This window comes from Talpa europaea (assembly GCF_964194135.1).
Source record: "Talpa europaea genome assembly, chromosome: 8".
In the NCBI taxonomy this organism is placed as follows: domain Eukaryota; kingdom Metazoa; phylum Chordata; class Mammalia; order Eulipotyphla; family Talpidae; genus Talpa; species Talpa europaea.
Window position 1 is genome coordinate 110,442,347 of NC_140075.1, and position 17,608 is coordinate 110,459,954.

At 59.2% G+C, this 17,608-nt stretch overlaps 1 protein-coding gene across 1 annotated transcript; it reads left to right on the forward strand.

The window, feature by feature from the left end:
• Positions 1-1,894: 1,894 nt before the first annotated feature.
• ISM2 (isthmin 2) lies at positions 1,895-15,671 on the forward strand (the record flags this gene model as incomplete). Its single annotated transcript, XM_084240304.1, has 6 exons — positions 1,895-2,035; positions 10,310-10,549; positions 11,686-12,052; positions 13,636-13,776; positions 14,036-14,122; positions 15,154-15,671. The coding sequence occupies 6 exons, from the start codon at positions 1,895-1,897 to the stop codon at positions 15,669-15,671; spliced, it is 1,494 nt and encodes a 497-aa protein (XP_084096430.1).
• Between the last annotated feature and the right edge of the window lie 1,937 nt (positions 15,672-17,608).

The window sequence follows — 17,608 nt, forward strand, 5'->3', positions numbered from 1 at the left end:
TGGTGGTGACTGACTTGGACACAAGACACATGAATGAATGAACCCAGTATCCTCAAACTCCAAATTTGATCTTGTGGAAGGTGCAAAAGTTTGATGAAAAAACAAAGTATTAGGTTAGATGTGAATATATTTGCACCCCCCTTAAAAAAAAAACCTAAAAAACAAAGCGCAAAGAGGCCATTTGTATTTATTTAGTCTAATAAAAGCCATATGGTATCGCAGGTGCTCAAATAGGTTTCTTCCGGCTGACATCTGAGTGTTTACCACAGTGTTCTGGCTGACATCTGAGTGTGCATCGTAGAACTTGCAGTGTTTGACCCTTCTGTCAAAAAGATGGTGACTTCACATAGTTCATCCTCACATAAACCTAATTTAGCAAGGTTTCTTATTTATGCCTCACTTCATCTCTTCCTCCTCCCACAACACACACTTCTACAGTTGACAAAAGCACAGAACTGTAAAAGAATTTGTTCAAGGGGCCTCCCTGATGGCACGGGGGTTGTTGAGTTCAATCCCTGGCCAGGAAGCGGACCCACAGGGTGCATCTCTCGCCCACTGCTCCCCTCAGCAATGTATTTCAGTAGATCTGCCTGTGCTGCTCCCCACTATGGCCCTGAGGAATCCTCTCACCACCACCCCCCTGCACCTCTGGCCTACCCCCCAGTTCTTGTATGCATAAATTTTTTAATTAAAAAAAAATTTGTTTAATAATGTCAGCTACTTGGTACATTGTTGTATCCGGAATTCAAATCCCAAAGTCCAGACTGCAGATGAGGTTGCGCTCCCTGTGACGCACCATCCAAAATACTGCAGGGCCCTGGGCTGTTCTTTGGGGGGGTGGGGGCTTCTCAGAACTGTTCCCATCTCCGAAGAGTTTCCCCCCCAGCCAAGTGTTACCCCTATGCCTGCTTTCCGGCCCTTCTCCAGCATCTTCCCAAGGCCTTGTGGCTGCGCCCCGCTGACTGTCCAAACCCGACGCCACCCGCGCCTCCCCGCGCCACTGCGCTCCTAGTCCCCGACGGGCCGCATCCAGGCCGCTAAGATTGTTATTGCCGCTCGCGCTTGATCTTCATGGTAAACGGAGAGTTTTAATTCTGTGAGCCCCGTGCCTGCACCTGAGCATCCCTGCAGAGTCTCGCCGGCCAGAGTGGGGGTGCCCCTGTCTCGCCGTGGAAGAGGCCGGAGGATACAGCCACGCCCTCGAGCGCGTCCAGCTGCTGTCCGGGGCGTTTGTCCTCACGTCTGAGCGCGACTCTGCAGGCTTGTGAAGTGCTCTGAGAACACCCAGAGGACACTGGGCGCAGAGAGGCAGGGGTTGGGTCAGCGCGTTTCCTCCGATCTCCGCCTGCAGCAGGCAGAGCCTGGGGAGGGGGTTATTTGCAGGCCTGCCTCCTCCTGGCCGCGCTACCCCTGGGTGTAGGTAAACACCTGCCCAAGAGCCGCAGCGTCCTGCGGGGGCTGCAGCGCGCCCCTCGCCCGCGGTGCCCTGGCGGCGCGTGCGCCCCCGCTGGGCCGTCGGCGCGCGCTGGGCTGGGCTGGGCGGGCGGCCGGGCTGGAGCGCGCCCCGTGGCCGGCGGCGGCCGCTCCCCCGAGCAGGAGCTCGCTTGGGGCTGCGACGGCGACGGGACTGGAGGCGCGAGGCGACCAGATCAGAAAGAGCCGCCGCCGGGCCGAGACCCGCCCGGGGAAGCGGAGGGGCCGCCCCTCCAAGAGGCGGGGGACAGCCGGGCGCCCCCGCGGGCCGGAGCCCAGGAGGGCGGCGAGCAGCGAGCCCCCGCCCCGCGCGCCTCCGCCGCCCGCCCCGCGCTCTCGCCCTGGACCCCGACCCGCGCGGGCAGCCTCGGGGGAGCGGGAGCCGGAGCGGGCGGGGCGCGCGGGGCGCGCGAGGGACACGATGCCGGGACTGCGGGGCCGGGCCGGGCTCCTCCTCGGCGCGGGGCTGCTGGCCGCGCTGCTGGCCGCGGGGCCGGGACTCCCCCTGCGGAAGCCGCGGGGCCCCGCGCCCCAGGCCAGGAGCCACGGGCGGCTGGCGGAGGTGAGCGGCCGGGGCGCGGGGCGGCGGGGAGTCGGGGCGCGGGGCGGCGCGGGGCGTCGGGGCGCGGGGCGGCGGGGCGGCGGGGGGCGCGGGGCGGCGGGGCGCGGGGAGTCGGGGCGCAGGGCGGCGGGGCGGCGGGGGGCGCGGGGCGGCGGGGCGCGGGGAGTCGGGGCGCAGGGCGGCGGGGCGGCGGGGCGGCGGGGGGCGCGGGGCGGCGGGGGGCGCGGGGCGGCGGGGGGCGCGGGGAGTCGGGGCGCAGGGCGGCGGGGCGGCGGGGCGCGGGGAGTCGGGGCGCGGGGCGCATGTGCCTCCCCGGGACGCGAGCAGGGTCGCTCATCACCGCGGGCTGCCGGGACGCCGCGGGGCGGGAGGCGATGGGCAGGTGCGCGCCGCCCCTGGGGGCCCCCATGTCCCCGGCCGCATAGCGGACCGGTCTGGGGAGAAACTTCACTGCGCGGCCCCCCTGCCGGCGTGATTTCCTCCCCCTCAACCCCGTCCCCGGAACGACCTCACCTGCAGCCGCGCTGGCCGCGCGCGCCCGAGACGGCAGGAGTCGGGAGAGCAACGGGCCCCTAGGACGGAGGCCGGGGCTGCGGCGACCCCCGGGCAGCCCCTGAAAGCAAATCTAAAGGACTTGAGGGCCTCCCCGGTGGTGCAGCGGTTGAGCGCTGGGTTGCGAAGCTGCCCGCAGCCTCTGCAGCGCCGGTTCGATCCCCGGCTGCTCCCCGGCCACTGGAGGAGGGTCCCGCATGGCGCGCAGACCTCTCCTGCCGCCCGCTGCTCCCCTCAGCAGTGTACTTCGGTCCTTCTGCCTGCTCTGCTCCCCCTCTGGCTCTGGTGAATTCTCTCACCCTCCCGCGCTTCTGACTGTACCCAGTGCTTGTGTAAATAATAAATAAATCTTTAAAAAAATAAATAAATAAAGGACTTGAGCCGTCTCGGGCCTCAAGTCAGGCAAGGTGAGATAGTTAAGCGGGTCCCCACTTGCCGAGTGGGCGTAGTCAGCCGGCACTTTATTTTATGATATATTTGAAACAGCAGAATGGCGGGGAGCACTTTCAGGGGGCAGGGACGGGGTGTGAGACACAGGAAGGAGATGGAAACTCTGGTGGAGACACGGAAAGGAAGCTTGTCCTGGCAAAGCCTGTGTCCGGCCTCCAGGGGTCCCCAGTCCGACAGGTTTCCCCCTGAACTGCAGTGGACGTTCATCCCCATGGGGACAAAACCCAGCGACTTGCTCCAACTCGCAGGGGCAGGCCCGTGTGGCAGGGGCTGGGCCTCGGTGCCCTGAGTGTCCTAGCAGGAGAGACAAGCTCTAACCCTGCTGCAGAGGAGGACACTGAAGAGCCCGACCCCAGCGAGCCCAGCTCTCTGTGGCCCCACTGCTGAGCCCCTCCAGAGTCGATGGGTAGGAGTCCCCATACTTTGGGGGGTTTCTGTGAACCAGTGTTTCACCTTTTTTATTTTTATTACTGCCCCTGCCCCCCACCAAGCCGCTTGGACATTTTCCCCCCAAGAGCCTCCCCTGCCCATGAATGGGAGCCACCACGCGTGTGCTGTCCTTTATGTACCATGGCCCTTTGGAGTGTCCGAAACATTGTAGTGGCCTAGATGTTTTTGCCTGGCAAGATTGTTTTTGCCCCTGATGAGACTACATCCTGCGCCGGGTTTCTCAACCTCAGTGTGACTGTCATCTGGGTTGCATAATTCTCTGTTGTGCCTTGTAGGGTGGTCCCCGGCATCTCTGCCTCCACCCACTAGATGCCTATAGCAACCCCTCCCCCCACAGACATTGCCACATGTTCCCCTGTGGACTCCCCAGCCCCCAAACCCCTGTGGAGCTGCTGTTGGAGACAAATCCAGAGGCCCTGAACAGCCTCTGGCCAGTTCCATGTCTAGGTGGAGATGACAGTGGCCATAAAAATAATTAAACTGGCCTTTTTCTACTCGCTTGGCATAAACACTATTTTCTTTTATTTTTTGAAGATTGATTTATTTATGCATACAAGAACTGGGATACAAGCCAGAGGTGTGGGGGTTGGGGGGGGACAGTGAGAGGATTCACCAGAGACAGAGCAGGGAACAGAACAGGCAGACTGACTGAAGACACTGCTGAGGGGAGCAGCGGGCACGACAGGAGAGGTCTGCTGCGCCACGTGGGTAGCTCCCTGGCTGGCTAGGGATCGAACTTGTGCTGCAGTGGCAGCAGATAGCTTCATAATGCTACAACTTAGCCCCTTGTGCCACCAGGGAGGCCCCAATACTATTTTAGTACTTACTACTTTGTATTGTAGTTATTTTCGGTATGTTTGCCAGATCTCCCAAAGAGAAAAGCCTGGAGGATAGTCCTTTCAGAGCTGAAGTCCTGCCCCCAGGCCCCATTACTGGCAGAGCCCTCAAAAACTTGTTAAAGCAAATGAGTGTCATGGAGAAGAAAATGGAACTCGAAACCTGGGGGCCTAGGGCTCTGGTCCCAACAAGTTATTAACTCGTGTGACTCACCCCAACGATTTGCTGACATTTAAAGTGAGGGCCTAAGTCACATCCATGATCTGGGTCAGCTTGAACATAGCTTTCCAAGTCTGTGATGTGTGAAGACTGCCCCATGTCAGAGGTGTGTGTTCTGGGGTCACAGGAGAGCCTGAACTGCTATTCCAGGGCCTTAAGTGATATGTCAGAAATAACTGACCAGGGCCTCCCGGTGGCACAAGGGGTTAAGACGCAACCTATGAAGCTATCCACAGCCACTGCAGCAAGAGTTTTATCCCCAGCCAGGGAGCTACCTACATGGCACAGCAGACCTCTTCTGACTCGCCTGCTGCTCCCCTCAGCAGTGTATTTCAGTCAGTCTGCCTGTTCTGTTCCCCACTCTGTCTCTGGTGACTCCTCTTACCCCCCACACCTCTGGCCTGTATCCTGGCTCTTGTATGCATACATCAATAAATCTTTTTTTTTTTTAAAGAAATAACTGACCAGCCCAGTGGCCTTTATGAAGAAGGTCCCCCCAGAGCTGGGGATGTTGGTGCAGCAGCTGCAGCAGGGGTTTCCTTGCCACCAGGAAGCATTCAGCGGGACGCACTCAGCGCAGGAAGGAGCCTGGGGCAGGGACACACAGCCTCTGGTCACCCAGCAACAGGGACTGAATTACAGGAGGCGGATGATGGGGTGGAAGGTCTCACCTGCCAGATGGGAGGCACTGGGAAGCAGGTATTTCCTGCAGCTTGGCCTTCTTTGGTTGGGAGCCTTTCCAGCCTGGTCATGGAGCGAGTGTCAGAGGGGACCTGGGATGCAGGTTTGTGTGATGTCTACTCGGTGGCCTGCCTTCTAGCCTGCTCCCCAAGCAGGGCCTCAACTGTGACCTTCAAACAATTCTCTCTTAGGGGTTGGAGCCTCTGGAAAGCTGGTTCGGGGGAAGGACAGAATCGGGGGCCTGGAGGCTTGGCTGTTCAAGGGGTCCAGGCAAGTGCCCAACCTCACTGGACTCAGTCTCCTAACCTTGTTCCTCCCCTTCACCCTTCACCCTGGGTTGTAATGAGCTTCAAAGGGAAAGATGGATATGAAAAGTAGAACATTCCATTCTCATGTTTTGTTCCTCCAACACATTCAGCACCCCAGAGTGCTGCCCGGCCTGGAGTGGACAGAGCAGAGGGCCTAAGAGCACAGACCCTCTCGCTGGACCACCTGCCTTAAATCCTGCTCTGCCAGGCCCTGTGCCACCCAAGCAAGATACTTCACCCCTCTGATCCTCGGCAGCCTTGTCTGTGAACTGAGGGTGAGGCTATACCTGCCCAAAGGATTCCTGTGAGGACTGGTCCCCAGCCCCACCCACGTGTAGGTGCTCAGTGGACTGGTTACACAGTCTGCAGGGGCCCAGTGCAAAGTGAGAGAGTGGGGCGCTAAGTATTTCAGGATGGCCACAGCAGAGCAGTTTCACTGGTCAGGCTGCAGGAAGCTGGTCTTGGTGTCGCAAAGAGCAGTGCATGGAGGGGGTGCTCTCCATCAGCAGTGCTCTCCACGGGGAGGCTTGAGCTCTTCTCTGGGCGCCAGCCGGCTGGCTGAGTAAGAATAGTCCCTACCGGGGAGGCAGCTGAGGCACAGTCGGCCTGTCCCTCTGCTTGTTTGGCTGGGCTGGACAAGCGGTTGCTGCTGAATCCTGGGTCTCTCCACCTACTGGGAAGCCAAGGCGAGTGTGTAGCATGGATGGGCCTGGGCCTCCGCAGCTGGGGCAGCAGGGAGGGGAGTAAGAATGGGGAGGGGCTGGGCTCCACCTGGAAACTGGATTCCATCAAGGGTGCTAGTGGCTGACCTCTGAGGCCAAGGAGGAGGGAGACAGATGGCAGAGGTAGCAGTCAGCTTGCTCCGTGCACGCAGGGTCTGAGGGCTCTGTGTTAGTGAAAACATGTGAGCCAGGGCTGCCTGGCCAAACCCGGAAAGTTATGTGAGTGGGGGTGTATATGTGTGTGTGTGTGTGTGTGTGTGTGCATGCTTGTGCGTGTGTGAAGCAGGGGAGAAGGGGCTCTCTCAGGCTGTCTCTATGTATCTTGTGTCTATCTGGGCAGTGACACTGTCCACCGTTGCCGAAGAGGACAGAGTTGGGGTCTGTACATGCGTATCAGCTGGGGAAGTTGGTCCTGTGGGGTAAGACAGGTTCTCAAACAGGCTGGAGCCTGAGGATTTGCTTCAAAATGAATTCAGGGCATACATCTGCCCAGAGATCCAGCTTCAGTGGTGGTGTGTGTGTGTGTTTGGGTGGGGAGGGTCTTCAGACCTAATAAAATGTATAAAATTAACGCAATGCCTGGTGAGAGCCGCCTGTCACCGCCTCCAGGTAACGTTCATTGCACACTGGTCCTACTTGAGGCACCATTCGAACTCAGCAACCCTGCAAGACAGGGACTGCTGGTTCCCTAATTTACAGAGGGGGAAACTAAGGAAGATTAAGCAATCTGTGTGGGATTTGAATCCAGGTGATCTGGCCTCAAGCCTGCTCTCGCTACTGCCACAGTCATCTGCTGGACAGGAAGAGACAGTGGTGGTGTCTTGTGAATGCAGGAGGGATTAAAGGCAGGAGTCTGGCATGTGCACATGTGTGTATGTGCATGTGTGTGTGTGTGTGTAGTGGGTACCCATGAAAGGGTCTTGAGATCAGCCACAGCTGTGTTTGAACCCGAGCTCCATTACTGTAAACTTTGCTTGTTTGTTTTTTTTTATGCAAGCACTGGGGTACAGGCCAGAGGTGTGGAAGGGTGAGAGGATTCACCAGAGACAGAGTGGGGAGCAGAACAGGCATGTTGACTGAAATACGCTGCTGAGGGGAACAGTGGGAGAGACAGGAGAGGTCTGCCGTGCCATGTGGGTATCTCCCTGGCCAGCTGGGAATCAAACTGGCGCTGCAGAGGCTGCAGACAGCTTCACAGCGCTGCTCTCAAGCCCTGCGCCATCAGAGAGGCCTTTTATTATAACCTTTGTGCCCTTACATAAATCCCTTAGCCTCCCTGGGCCTCCAGAGCCTCACAGTTAACATAGATACACTCACCCCTCATGGCAGCTGGCATTCATGTGATCTCTCAGCAATGATTTGTTGAGCTCCTACAGAGTAGCAGGCAGGAGAGATACAGCTTGAACCAAGCAGACAAAAATCTCCTGCCTGCAGGGGCTTCCCTGTGCCTGGAGTGAGTGACAGAGGGCCTGGCCCCAGCCCCGTAGAGAGGTGCTCAGCTCACAGGGCTGGGGGCTCTGCCCATATCCCCTCAGGTCTTACTTCCAGTTGCCTCAGAGCATTCTCTGCCATGGGGGCCTGCTCTGAGCTTACTTGGCAAGCCTGAAGTGGCCGGGAGAGCAAACCCTCTCCCCCTCAGCTGCCCTCCACCATGGAGGTAAAGAACCCAGCTCTCTGCCCCCAGCCCCACCCCGGGGATGACGGAGGAGCTAGTGGGGTTGGGCTGCCCACCAAGGTCACCAGCGTAATGGCTCATTCTCTCTTAGCTGCCTCCCTTGTCTTCCTCTCGGCCCCACCACTAAAATATCCTGAGATCACCTTCCAGAGAAACCCCTTGCCCTTGAGTCCTTGTTTTAGGGTCGTCATTGAGGAAACCCAGACTGAGACCAGATGTCCTCCTTCTCCCAGGAGCCCCCGGGGCTGACACACGGGGCACGAGGCTCCAGCAGCAGCTCTAGAGCGGAAGGTGCGGGGCCCGGTCTCCTGCAGACTTGACTCTTCGCCTGGCCTGCCTGGGCCCCTGCGGCAGAGAGCATGGGCAAGCTGGGGATGGACATCTGAGCGCCTCCTGGATAGGCCGGAAGTCATGGGCCGGAAGTCAGGCCACCTGGGCATCCAGACCCAGGCAGCCTGAGTGGGGAGCAGCACAGCCATATTCTGGCTGGATGATTCTTGTTGGAGGGGTGTGGGGAATCTCTAGCCTCTACCCACTAGGTGCCAGCAGCATCTCTCCCCAGTTGTGACAGCCACGCTTGTCCCCAGATGAGAACAACTGCTTAACCATTGCCCCACGTGCTTGGCATCCCCATCAGCCCGAACCTGGTTGGTTTCTGCCCCAGGCTGCCTGTCTCTGTGTCCCTGAGGAACCACTGAGCAGAGTCACAGGGACGTGTAGGGCTTCTTGGAACTGTGGGTAGGAACTGTCAGGAAGACAGCATCTGGGGATGCTCCAGACCCCCAGAATTGGTGGGTGGTGGGGGTGGTGGGGGTCCACTTGTTTCGTTCCACACTCTCCGGCCCCCGCTCTTCCACCCCGAGCAGCTGGACCTGCGTCCCTTGACTTGCTGAGAGGCTCCAGGGCCAGTCAGAAGGGCCCATGACTGCTCTGGGACCAGGTCTTCAGTGCAGGTGCCTTGGAGTCAGGCATCTGGGCATCAGAAAAGGTCAAAGGGAAGAGAGAAGATACTGGAACTTTCCAACCCTAGAGAAGTGAAGTGAAAATCTGGCTTGATTTAGCCCCACACTTGTGAAGCAGACTGAGTGCTCTCGAACTTGTAGTGTTTTATAGAATAATGGTTTAGAGCTCTGGCTCTGGGCCCAGTCGGCCTCACTCACATCCTAGATCCACCGCTAAATGTCTGGGTACCCTCGGGCAAGTTACTTGCCTGCTCTGTTTATTAGTTTCCTGTGTCAAAATGAGGATGACAGCTAGCATCTGCTTCTGAAGGCTGCGGGAGGATGAAGTGAGTGTTTAGAATGATGTCTGACGCCCTGCAGATGCTGTAGAGCTGTTTGATAAATACAGTTCTGACAGTCCCCCCAGGTAGGAATGATGATCCTCACTTTCCAGATGAGGATGCCATCGAGATGAGTGAGGAGCTAGAAAGAGCCAGAACTGGGATTTGACAGCTGACCTGGCAGTCTAAAGCTTTGTCAGCCACAAAGCTCTGGGTATGAGCCCTTGCTTGGTCCTCACAATGGCCCTGCCAGGTGTAGGAAACAGAGACCCATGGGTCTCTGCCCTGGGTATGAGCCGGAAGGCGGGGTCAAGGCTTTGGTCTGCATGAGGCAGTGACCACAAGCTCCTGGCCCCTGAGCCTCACGGGATGGCCCTGGACAGCACTCTTTCCTTCCTGGCTTCGAGACCTGGGGGATAGGTGGGCCTCACTCTGAGCCAAGGAACTCCAGAGTGGAGTCCAAAGCGGCCAGGATTTGACGGAGGCCTGGATCTCCAGGGTGGGCACTGGCCGGGGGAGGGGATTAACAGAGAGACAGTCAGCCATGCTGGCAGCCTGGGCCAGGACAAGGGCCTGGTGCAGGTCAGTGGGTGGGGGAAGGTAGCTGTGGTCAGAGATGCCAAGGAATACATACAGCTGCTTGGTGGACGCCTCGGGAGAGCCACGTGACAGGCCACGCTGAGGGGAAGGCCTGCCCACCCTCCTCAGCTTCCTGAGCACTCCTGCCCTCCACGGGGGGCTCGGAGGGAGGTGGTGGGTAAATGCACTTTGGAACCATGACTTCAAACAACTCGCTTCCCTGTCTGGGTCTCAGTTTCTTCCTCTGTAAAATGCGGGGGTTGTGTTCCTTCTGTGTGTGGAAGCCTGGCCTTAACCCTCTGCCTCATGTGGACACCATTTGTCCAAGTGCTTGGTGGACTTGGTGTCTCACTCACCCTGTGAGGCGTTTGGGTAGGAGACCACAGGCTGAGTTTGTGATCTGCTCAGACCCCAGGGCTCCTGAACTCCCCACCCACCTCCCAGTTGACTAACCAGTGTCTTCCATGTCCCCCATGGTGAGCCCTGACCTCAGTCACCCTTTTCCCTTTCTCCCTCCAGGTCCCAGCCTCCCCAGATCCCAGCTCTCCTGGGGAAGAGGGGACACCCCCGCTCCCAGGAACCCACCTCCAGGCAGGACCATGTAGACACAGGCGCCAGGCTGTCACTGGGTCAGCAGCCCTGACCCCACACAAGGCCGCTCTCCCCGGGACCCTGGGGGACACACCCCTGCTGCTGGAGCTGCAGAAGCTGCCAGGATTGGCCAACACAGACTTGAGTGTCCCGAACCCCAATATCCAGGTAAGAGCTACAGAAGGGTCATGGGCCCAGCAGACCCCTAGAGAGGAGCTGGGCTGAGCTGGAAACCTCTGAGGTCAGGTGGCCCACCCTGCCTTCCTTGGAGGGTGGGGTCCTGGGTGGGGCCAGAGTAGCTGACCCTCATGGCCTCCCTGTGGAGGAGGGGTGCAGGGTCCTGCTTCCCTGCTCCTAGCTGCAGACCATGAGCACGTCACATGGGTCTCTGTTTCCTACACCTGGCAGGGCCATTCCTACACCTGGCAGGGCCAAGCTAGCAGAACCTGGTGGGCTGCAGGGTATTCTGGGTTACAGAGAGGCTTGTGAAAAAGCCTGAAGGTCTGATCCCCGCTCAGGCCCAGCCCTCACTGCAGGCCCCAGAAGCAGCGGCGAGTACAGAATAAGGTGGGTGGGGGAGGGCCCACCCCAGGGGCTTCGCAGGAGAGGAGACTAAGGGGTCTGGCTGGGGGAACTCCAGTTTATACACCCCACTGCCAGTGCCGAACCCCTAATGTTTACCAGAAGAGAATAAAGACGGCCACAAAAGTGTGTCTAAAAGTGTGTGTGTAAACCTGGAACTTAGTCACCAAAATGTTACCTGTCAGTGTTGGAATATGGTTGATTTTCCGTCTTTATATTTTGCTCTTTTCCCAGATTTTGCCATGACCTCATATGACTTTTATAATAGCCAAAAATGGTGCTTTTAATGTTCACTTCCATGTAAATGACTTCATGTCATCTTTCCCCTCCCTCCTCCCCGCCCCCCGCCCCAGGCTGCTGTGGGGATTCGCTGTTGTCTGTGCTCATGTTCTGGCCTTACATGGAGGCCCTGAGCAGTTAGTGGCCCCTGAAGCCAGGATCCCGACCCAGCATGTGTTAGGCTCCCCTGCCAGGCCCCACCTCAGATCAGTTAAGCTGATGCCAGGGTGGGGTCAGGAGTCAGGAATCTCCTGGGGATTCTGACGCAGCGGCCTTAAGCTGGCACCCCGTGTGCCCTGGGAAGCCAAGTTTTGCCAAAAGATGGCAAGGGCCTCTTGCCATCTTTTGGGCCTCTCCTCCTGCCTTTGCCCCAGCTCCCCTCCCCATGGAGTCTGGCTCTGGACCTGCCGTCACTGGCCAGCCTGGCATCTGTCCCCTTGCAGGTGACCATTGAGGTGGTGGAGGACCCCCAGGCTGAGGTGGAGATGGACCTGTTGGCGGAGCCCAACAATCCCTCGCCCCAGGGCGTCCCTAGCTGGCTGCCCACCAAGGAGCTCTTCTGGCCCCTTTTCTGGGGTTACCTGGAGGCCGAGGCGAGGGGAACCCCTCTCAAGGGCAGAGCTCCAGGGGAAGAGGAGAAGATGAAGGAGGAGGAGGACTATTCTGTGGAGCACAGTGAGAGCAAGGACCAGGAGGGCGGCGAAGAGGAAGATAGTTTGGAGGAGTCCGGGTTCAGCGGGGCTGCAGGCGGCTGGGAGCAGGCCTGGCTGACCCCGGGGGACTGGGCCTTCAAGGAATCAGACAGCTATGGTGAGCACCCCCTTCCAGGCATCCCAGCTGCTGCCCTCAAGGTCCTGAGAAATGGGGGTGGGAGAGGATGCTGAGTGCTCCCTGGGCAGGGGCAGCTGGGGATGCCAGGAGATCAGGCCTCTGCAGAGACCACCATCAGCTCAGTAATTTGCAAAGTGTTTTTTTCCTGAATATTTGACCCTCAAAACAGCCCTGAGATCCCCAAGGTAAAGCAGGCATTTGTTTTTTGTTTTTTTTTTAAACATTTATTTATGCATACAAGAACTGGGGTACAGACCAGAGGTGTGTGTGGGGTGGGGTGAGAGGATTCACCAGAGACAGAGTGGGGAGCAGAACAGGCAGACTGACTGAAGTACACTGCTGAAGGGAGCAGCGGGCTAGGCAGGAGAGGTCTGCGCGCTATGTGGGTCACCTCCCTGGCCAGGGATTGAACTCGTGCTGCAGTGGCTGTGGGTAGCTTCATAGTGCTGCATCTTAACCCCTTGTGCCAACAGGGAGGCCCAAAGCAGGCATTTGTTAATGTTGCATCCAGCCATATCTCTCAGTCTCTAAGAAAATAGAAACTGAGCTCATCGTTGAGACCGTGTGGAGCGCAGCTACTCGCCTCCCGTGCCTCGGTTCCTCCCTCTATAAAAGGGAGAAGAGCACAAGCCTATGACATGAGGTTGGTTGCAGAGCATCACGCGAGTGAATGCATTTAAAGTGTTAGCAGATAGGAAACAAAGTATTGGCTATTTTTACTATTTTTGTTAGAAAACAACAGCTCAGCCTGTTTGAAAATATCACCTGGAGGCTGCCAGCCCCCTGACCGCCATTTTTATTTATTTTATTTATTTTTTAACTTTCGCCATTTTTATTTTTGCATATTGTACTGCTGGTTTCCCCTGGGTGTGGCAAGCCTCACGCATCGCTGCAAAGGTCTCCCTGGAGCCTGGTGTCCTGACCTGGGACTGAGGTGTCTGTGATGAAGACTAAGTCATAGCAGGCTCGTCCCCGCTCACCAGCATAATATAAGCTATTAGGCAGAATTTTTATGACTTTCAGCTTTTCTCCCTTGAATTTTCCTAAAATTCTAGATGCCAGTCTGCTGGGCCAGCGAGGGAAGCAAGGAGAGCAACCTGCTCAGTGCTTTGGGGGGTTCCATGGGGAGCCCTAGGTCTCGGCCCATGTGCAGCCAGGGGGCTGCAGGTGCAGTGATGATGTATTTTGAGTTCCTCGGGCCAAAAGTGGTTCTGAACACGGGCAGCCTGCAGGGGTGTTCTTTCATGCCCCAGTGCCAGGGAAGGGTTGTCACCCTTGGATTTGATTGACGGAAATGTAGGAGGATTGCCCAAGGGCACACAGGCAGTGGTCAGGCTCCAGCTGGGGCTACAGAGTGGGTGGCTAGAGGTTGTGCCGTCTTGGTAGAGCCCAGCGAGCCCAGCTAAGTGGGTGAGTTGATGTTGACACGTGACCCATGCTCCATGCACTGGGCTGGGAGCCCCGAAACAGCTGCTTCCCCCAAAGGACGTGGTGCCTGTACTAATTTGTACCAGTGCCCCTGTGGGCTGTGCTCACGCTCCCTGGCCCCTGCCTTGACCCAGACTATGAGCTGCACGAGGAGTGGAGCCCCTGGTCTCCCTGCAGTGGGAGCTGCGGCAGCGGCAGCCAGCGGAGGACTCAGCCCTGTGGCTACGCCTGCACCGCCACCGAGTCCCGAGCCTGCGGCCTCCCGCCCTGTCCTGGTGAGACAAGCCCTGGCTCCCGCACAGGCCGTGGCTCACACTCCGGGCTGGGCCCCTGGGAATGTGGGCCCGTGAGCCTCCTGTCCCGGGTGGGCTTGGGAGAGGGGAAGCAGGAAAGTCACAAACCGGGTGGTCCTGCCTTGCCCCAGGCCTGTCCCAGATGCCGTGGGCACCGAGGCCCTGGAGAGGGCTGGGCTCCCCAGCAGTTGCACGGGGGTGCCCTGGGACACCACCAGCCTGGCCTCCTCTCTTCCCAAAGGCACCGAGGATGAGGAGGACCCCTTGGGCTTCCCCAGCGAGGGGTGGCAGCCCCTGGCCCACAATGCTACGGACATGCTCAGCCCAGGTCAGTGGGGGGCTCGGACAGTCCGCTCCGGGGAGGGTGCAGGATCGCTGCAGGGCTGGCATCTCGTCTCAGGAGCAGAGGGCTCCTCCCCCCGCTGGAAGTCAGCCTCCCCAGCAAGTGGCCCTAGCGTTGGTGCAGCCCCTCGCCCCCGTCAGGCGCATTGGCTTTCCTCGTCTGATATCCCTGCTGGGAAGAAGGTCCAGATGTGACACGGAGCTTGGAGAGCCTGGTGGCGGCAGCGGGGCGTGGGGACCGTCTAGCTTGGAGGCACCTGGGCAGGCTTTGTCTGGGGCGGGGGTGCTGCCAGGAACAGGTCGGAGTCCAGAAGGTGGCGCATACTCTGCCTCTGTGTCTCTTGGTCTTTCAATACCCCAGAAGGAGGCAGGCGTCTGCGACAGCCCCCTGCAGATGAGGCCTGTGCATCAGAGGCTCACGGTGCTGGGGCAGGCGGTGCCCAGGAGAGTAAAGCCCGGCAGCTGCCTTCAAGGAGCTCAGGGCTACAGCACCCACCTGAGCTCAGCTCTGCAGCGTGCCCCAAAGGTCAGGCAGCAAAGCAGAAGGTGCAATTGGTTCAGACACTCCATTCCCGAGGTAAAGAGAAGAGCGGAGGGCAGCACCGTCAGGCCACCAGCGGGGACCCCGAAAGACAGAGTGAGCCCTAGAAAGGCAGGGCAAGAATGGATCAGGCATTGAAATATTGAAACACTGACCCTGCCCTGCTCCTTCTCCAAGATGCCAGGTTCTTTCTCATCACCGGCCCCTGAAGAGGCCACACCTGGCACAACAGAGGATCTCTGACGTGGCCAGGGACACAGCCCCGTGGCCAGCATCCGTGGCTCAGGTTGCTGGGCGGCGTGTGGCAGCCCTTCCCTGTCCACAGGGAGATGAGGCAGTGGTCCTCCCTCTCCCGCCCTAAGGCCCTCCCCAGCCACATCTTTGCCCCGTTGGGGCCTGGGCCTTCTCTCTGTGCATTCACCAGCCCCCTCCCCAAGGGGCTGACTGGGCCTCCTCCGGCACCTCCCCCCTTGCAGATGTGGACAGCTGTGACAAGTGGCTGAATTGCAAGAGCGACTTCCTCACCAAGTACCTGCGCCAGGTGCTGCGGGACCTGCCCAGCTGCCCCTGCGCCTACCCGCTGGAGGCCGTGTCCCGGGCTGTGAGCCTGCGGGACGAGCACCAGGGCCGCAGCTTCCGCTGGAAGGACGCGAGCGGCCCGCGAGAGCGCCTGGACGTGTACCAGCCCACCGCGCGCTTCTGCCTGCGCTCCCTGCTGTCGGGGGACAGCAGCACCCTGGCCGCCCAGCACTGCTGCTACGACGCGGGCAGCCGGCTGCTGACGCGAGGCAAGGGGGCCAGCGCGCCCGACCTGGTCAGCACCGACTTCTCGCCCGAGCTGCACTTCAAGGTGGACACACTGCCCTGGATCCTGTGTAAGGGGGACTGGAGCCGCTACCACGCGGTGCGGCCCCCCAACAACGGCCGGGCCTGTGCTGACAACCCCCCGGAAGAGGAGTACCTGGCCCAGCTGCAGGAGGCCAAGGAGTATTAAGTCGGGGCTGCAGAACCAGAGCACTCGCCTTGCAGGTCCATCCTCCTCGCCCCTGGCCGCACCCGGAGAGGCCCATCTGGGGCCTTCAACCTTCGGCCTGTGAACCCGAGGCAGGTCAGCGCCCCCGGTGTCGGTGTCGGTGTGGGCTGGGAAGAAGGTTGGGCCCAGGGTGAGAGAAGCGAGCTCAGCCGCTAAGGCCTGAGGGTACCAGGGCGATGTGTCGGCGCCTCCTTCTCCCTCTCTGCGAGGAGGCGCTGGGCCATCCTGGCCGCTCGGCGTCCTGCCTGCCTGTCCCTGCTGGGCTCTTGCGCCCTGGCCCTCCACACTGTTCCCAGGAGATGGGGCGATCGCTGGGACCCGCGCCCCTGGGGCCAGTCCATCCCGTCGGGCAGGCAGCCCCAGGTGAGCAGCCCTCCTTAGCTCTGGCGCCTCCACCTGGTCCTCCTGCATGCTGGAGGGTTTTCCTCCAACAGCAGATCTTCCTTTGGTGGACGCCACTGAAGTCCAGGGTTGAAGCCGTCAGAGGGGCCTCTGAGAGGTGGCAGGGGCCAGGTGGACTCCAGGCGGGGCAGAGGCTCCTCAGCTCAGGCCTTTCTGTGCAGTTCACCTGCTGTGTCCAGGCTGGGGGGTGGGGGGCAGGGAGGGTGGCCCTGTCCAGGAGGGAGGAAATGGTGGCTCTCCCAGGAGCAGGGCTTGGGGGTGGGCTGGGGGCTGACTCGGCACCGGGTGTCGGGTGTCTGGGGTGAGCCGGCTAACCAGCTCTCTAGGGGGCAGTCCTGCTTATTAGCATTTGGGCGATTTCCGTGGCGTGAGCACTCCCCCCACGCACACCACAAGCTCCGGGGTGATGTCACTGAAGGCACTGACCTCAGAGTTGGGGACAGAGGCACGTAATTGGCTTCCCAGCATGCCTTGTGCCTCTTCCCTGGCTCCCCTCACCCCTATTTACATGTCATCTAATGGGGTGGAAAGGTGTTCATAAGAGCCACAAAAGGTAGGGGGCTTCAGTCCTGGCCCCTCGAAGACTGCTCTGAAGCTCTGTGGGATCTCCAGCGATAAAGCACTTTATTTTCAAGTTCTGATGAAGAATTTGGGGCCCCCACAAGCAGAGCCTTTGCCCGTGTCGCGCTCCTGTGGTTGTGGCCACCTAACCCAGTGGGGCAGGCAGAGCTCCAGGGGTGCAGAGGTTAGACTGTAAATATCAGCTCCCCCTCTCGCCAGGGGCTGCCTGGAGGCGTGGAGGAGCCACTCCATCTCAGCGGTGCTTGCGGCCCCCTCCCCAAATAACACCTCCAAAATGACAGAGGTGGACCTGACCCTGGCTCAGGGGGCACCCATGCCCTCCCTCACTGCCACGCCTGGCATTTGGGGACGGACAGAGACACACCAGGAAGTAGGAGGAGGAAGGTGTGTCCAGAGTGGCCACCTGGTACTCAGAGCCAGATGTTAACCGTGACCCTCACCCCCAGTGCTGAGATTATTTGGCTGGTCCTGAACCACAGTCTCAGCTGCTGTGGGGGCGACTGGAATCAGCTAGGGGCAGGTCGTGGGGGCCGGCGCTTCCGTCACCAAATGGGAACCAAGCTCACTGCCCGTCTCTTGTCTGGGGAGTTGAGTAAGACCAGCAGGGGCAAGTTTGTATTATTTTTTTAGCAGAAACTTTTTTTTTTTTTGGTAATAATACGAGACAGCCCAGAGTCTGTTTTCACAGGCCATCGCTAATCCCCCTTCTTTCTACTATAACTTACCTCGACTCCTAAATACACTGTCAAAATGTCATCTATCCTGCATGGTTATCTGTCACCTGTGCTGAACGTAGCCAGTCCTCGGGTTTCATCTGTAATCTGAGTGCCATGCTGCCTTGCATCCACATCAGGCCACAGATGAGAGAAGTGAAAGGAGGCTGGAAAGGAGCCTCAAAAGGGGATTGGGGGGAC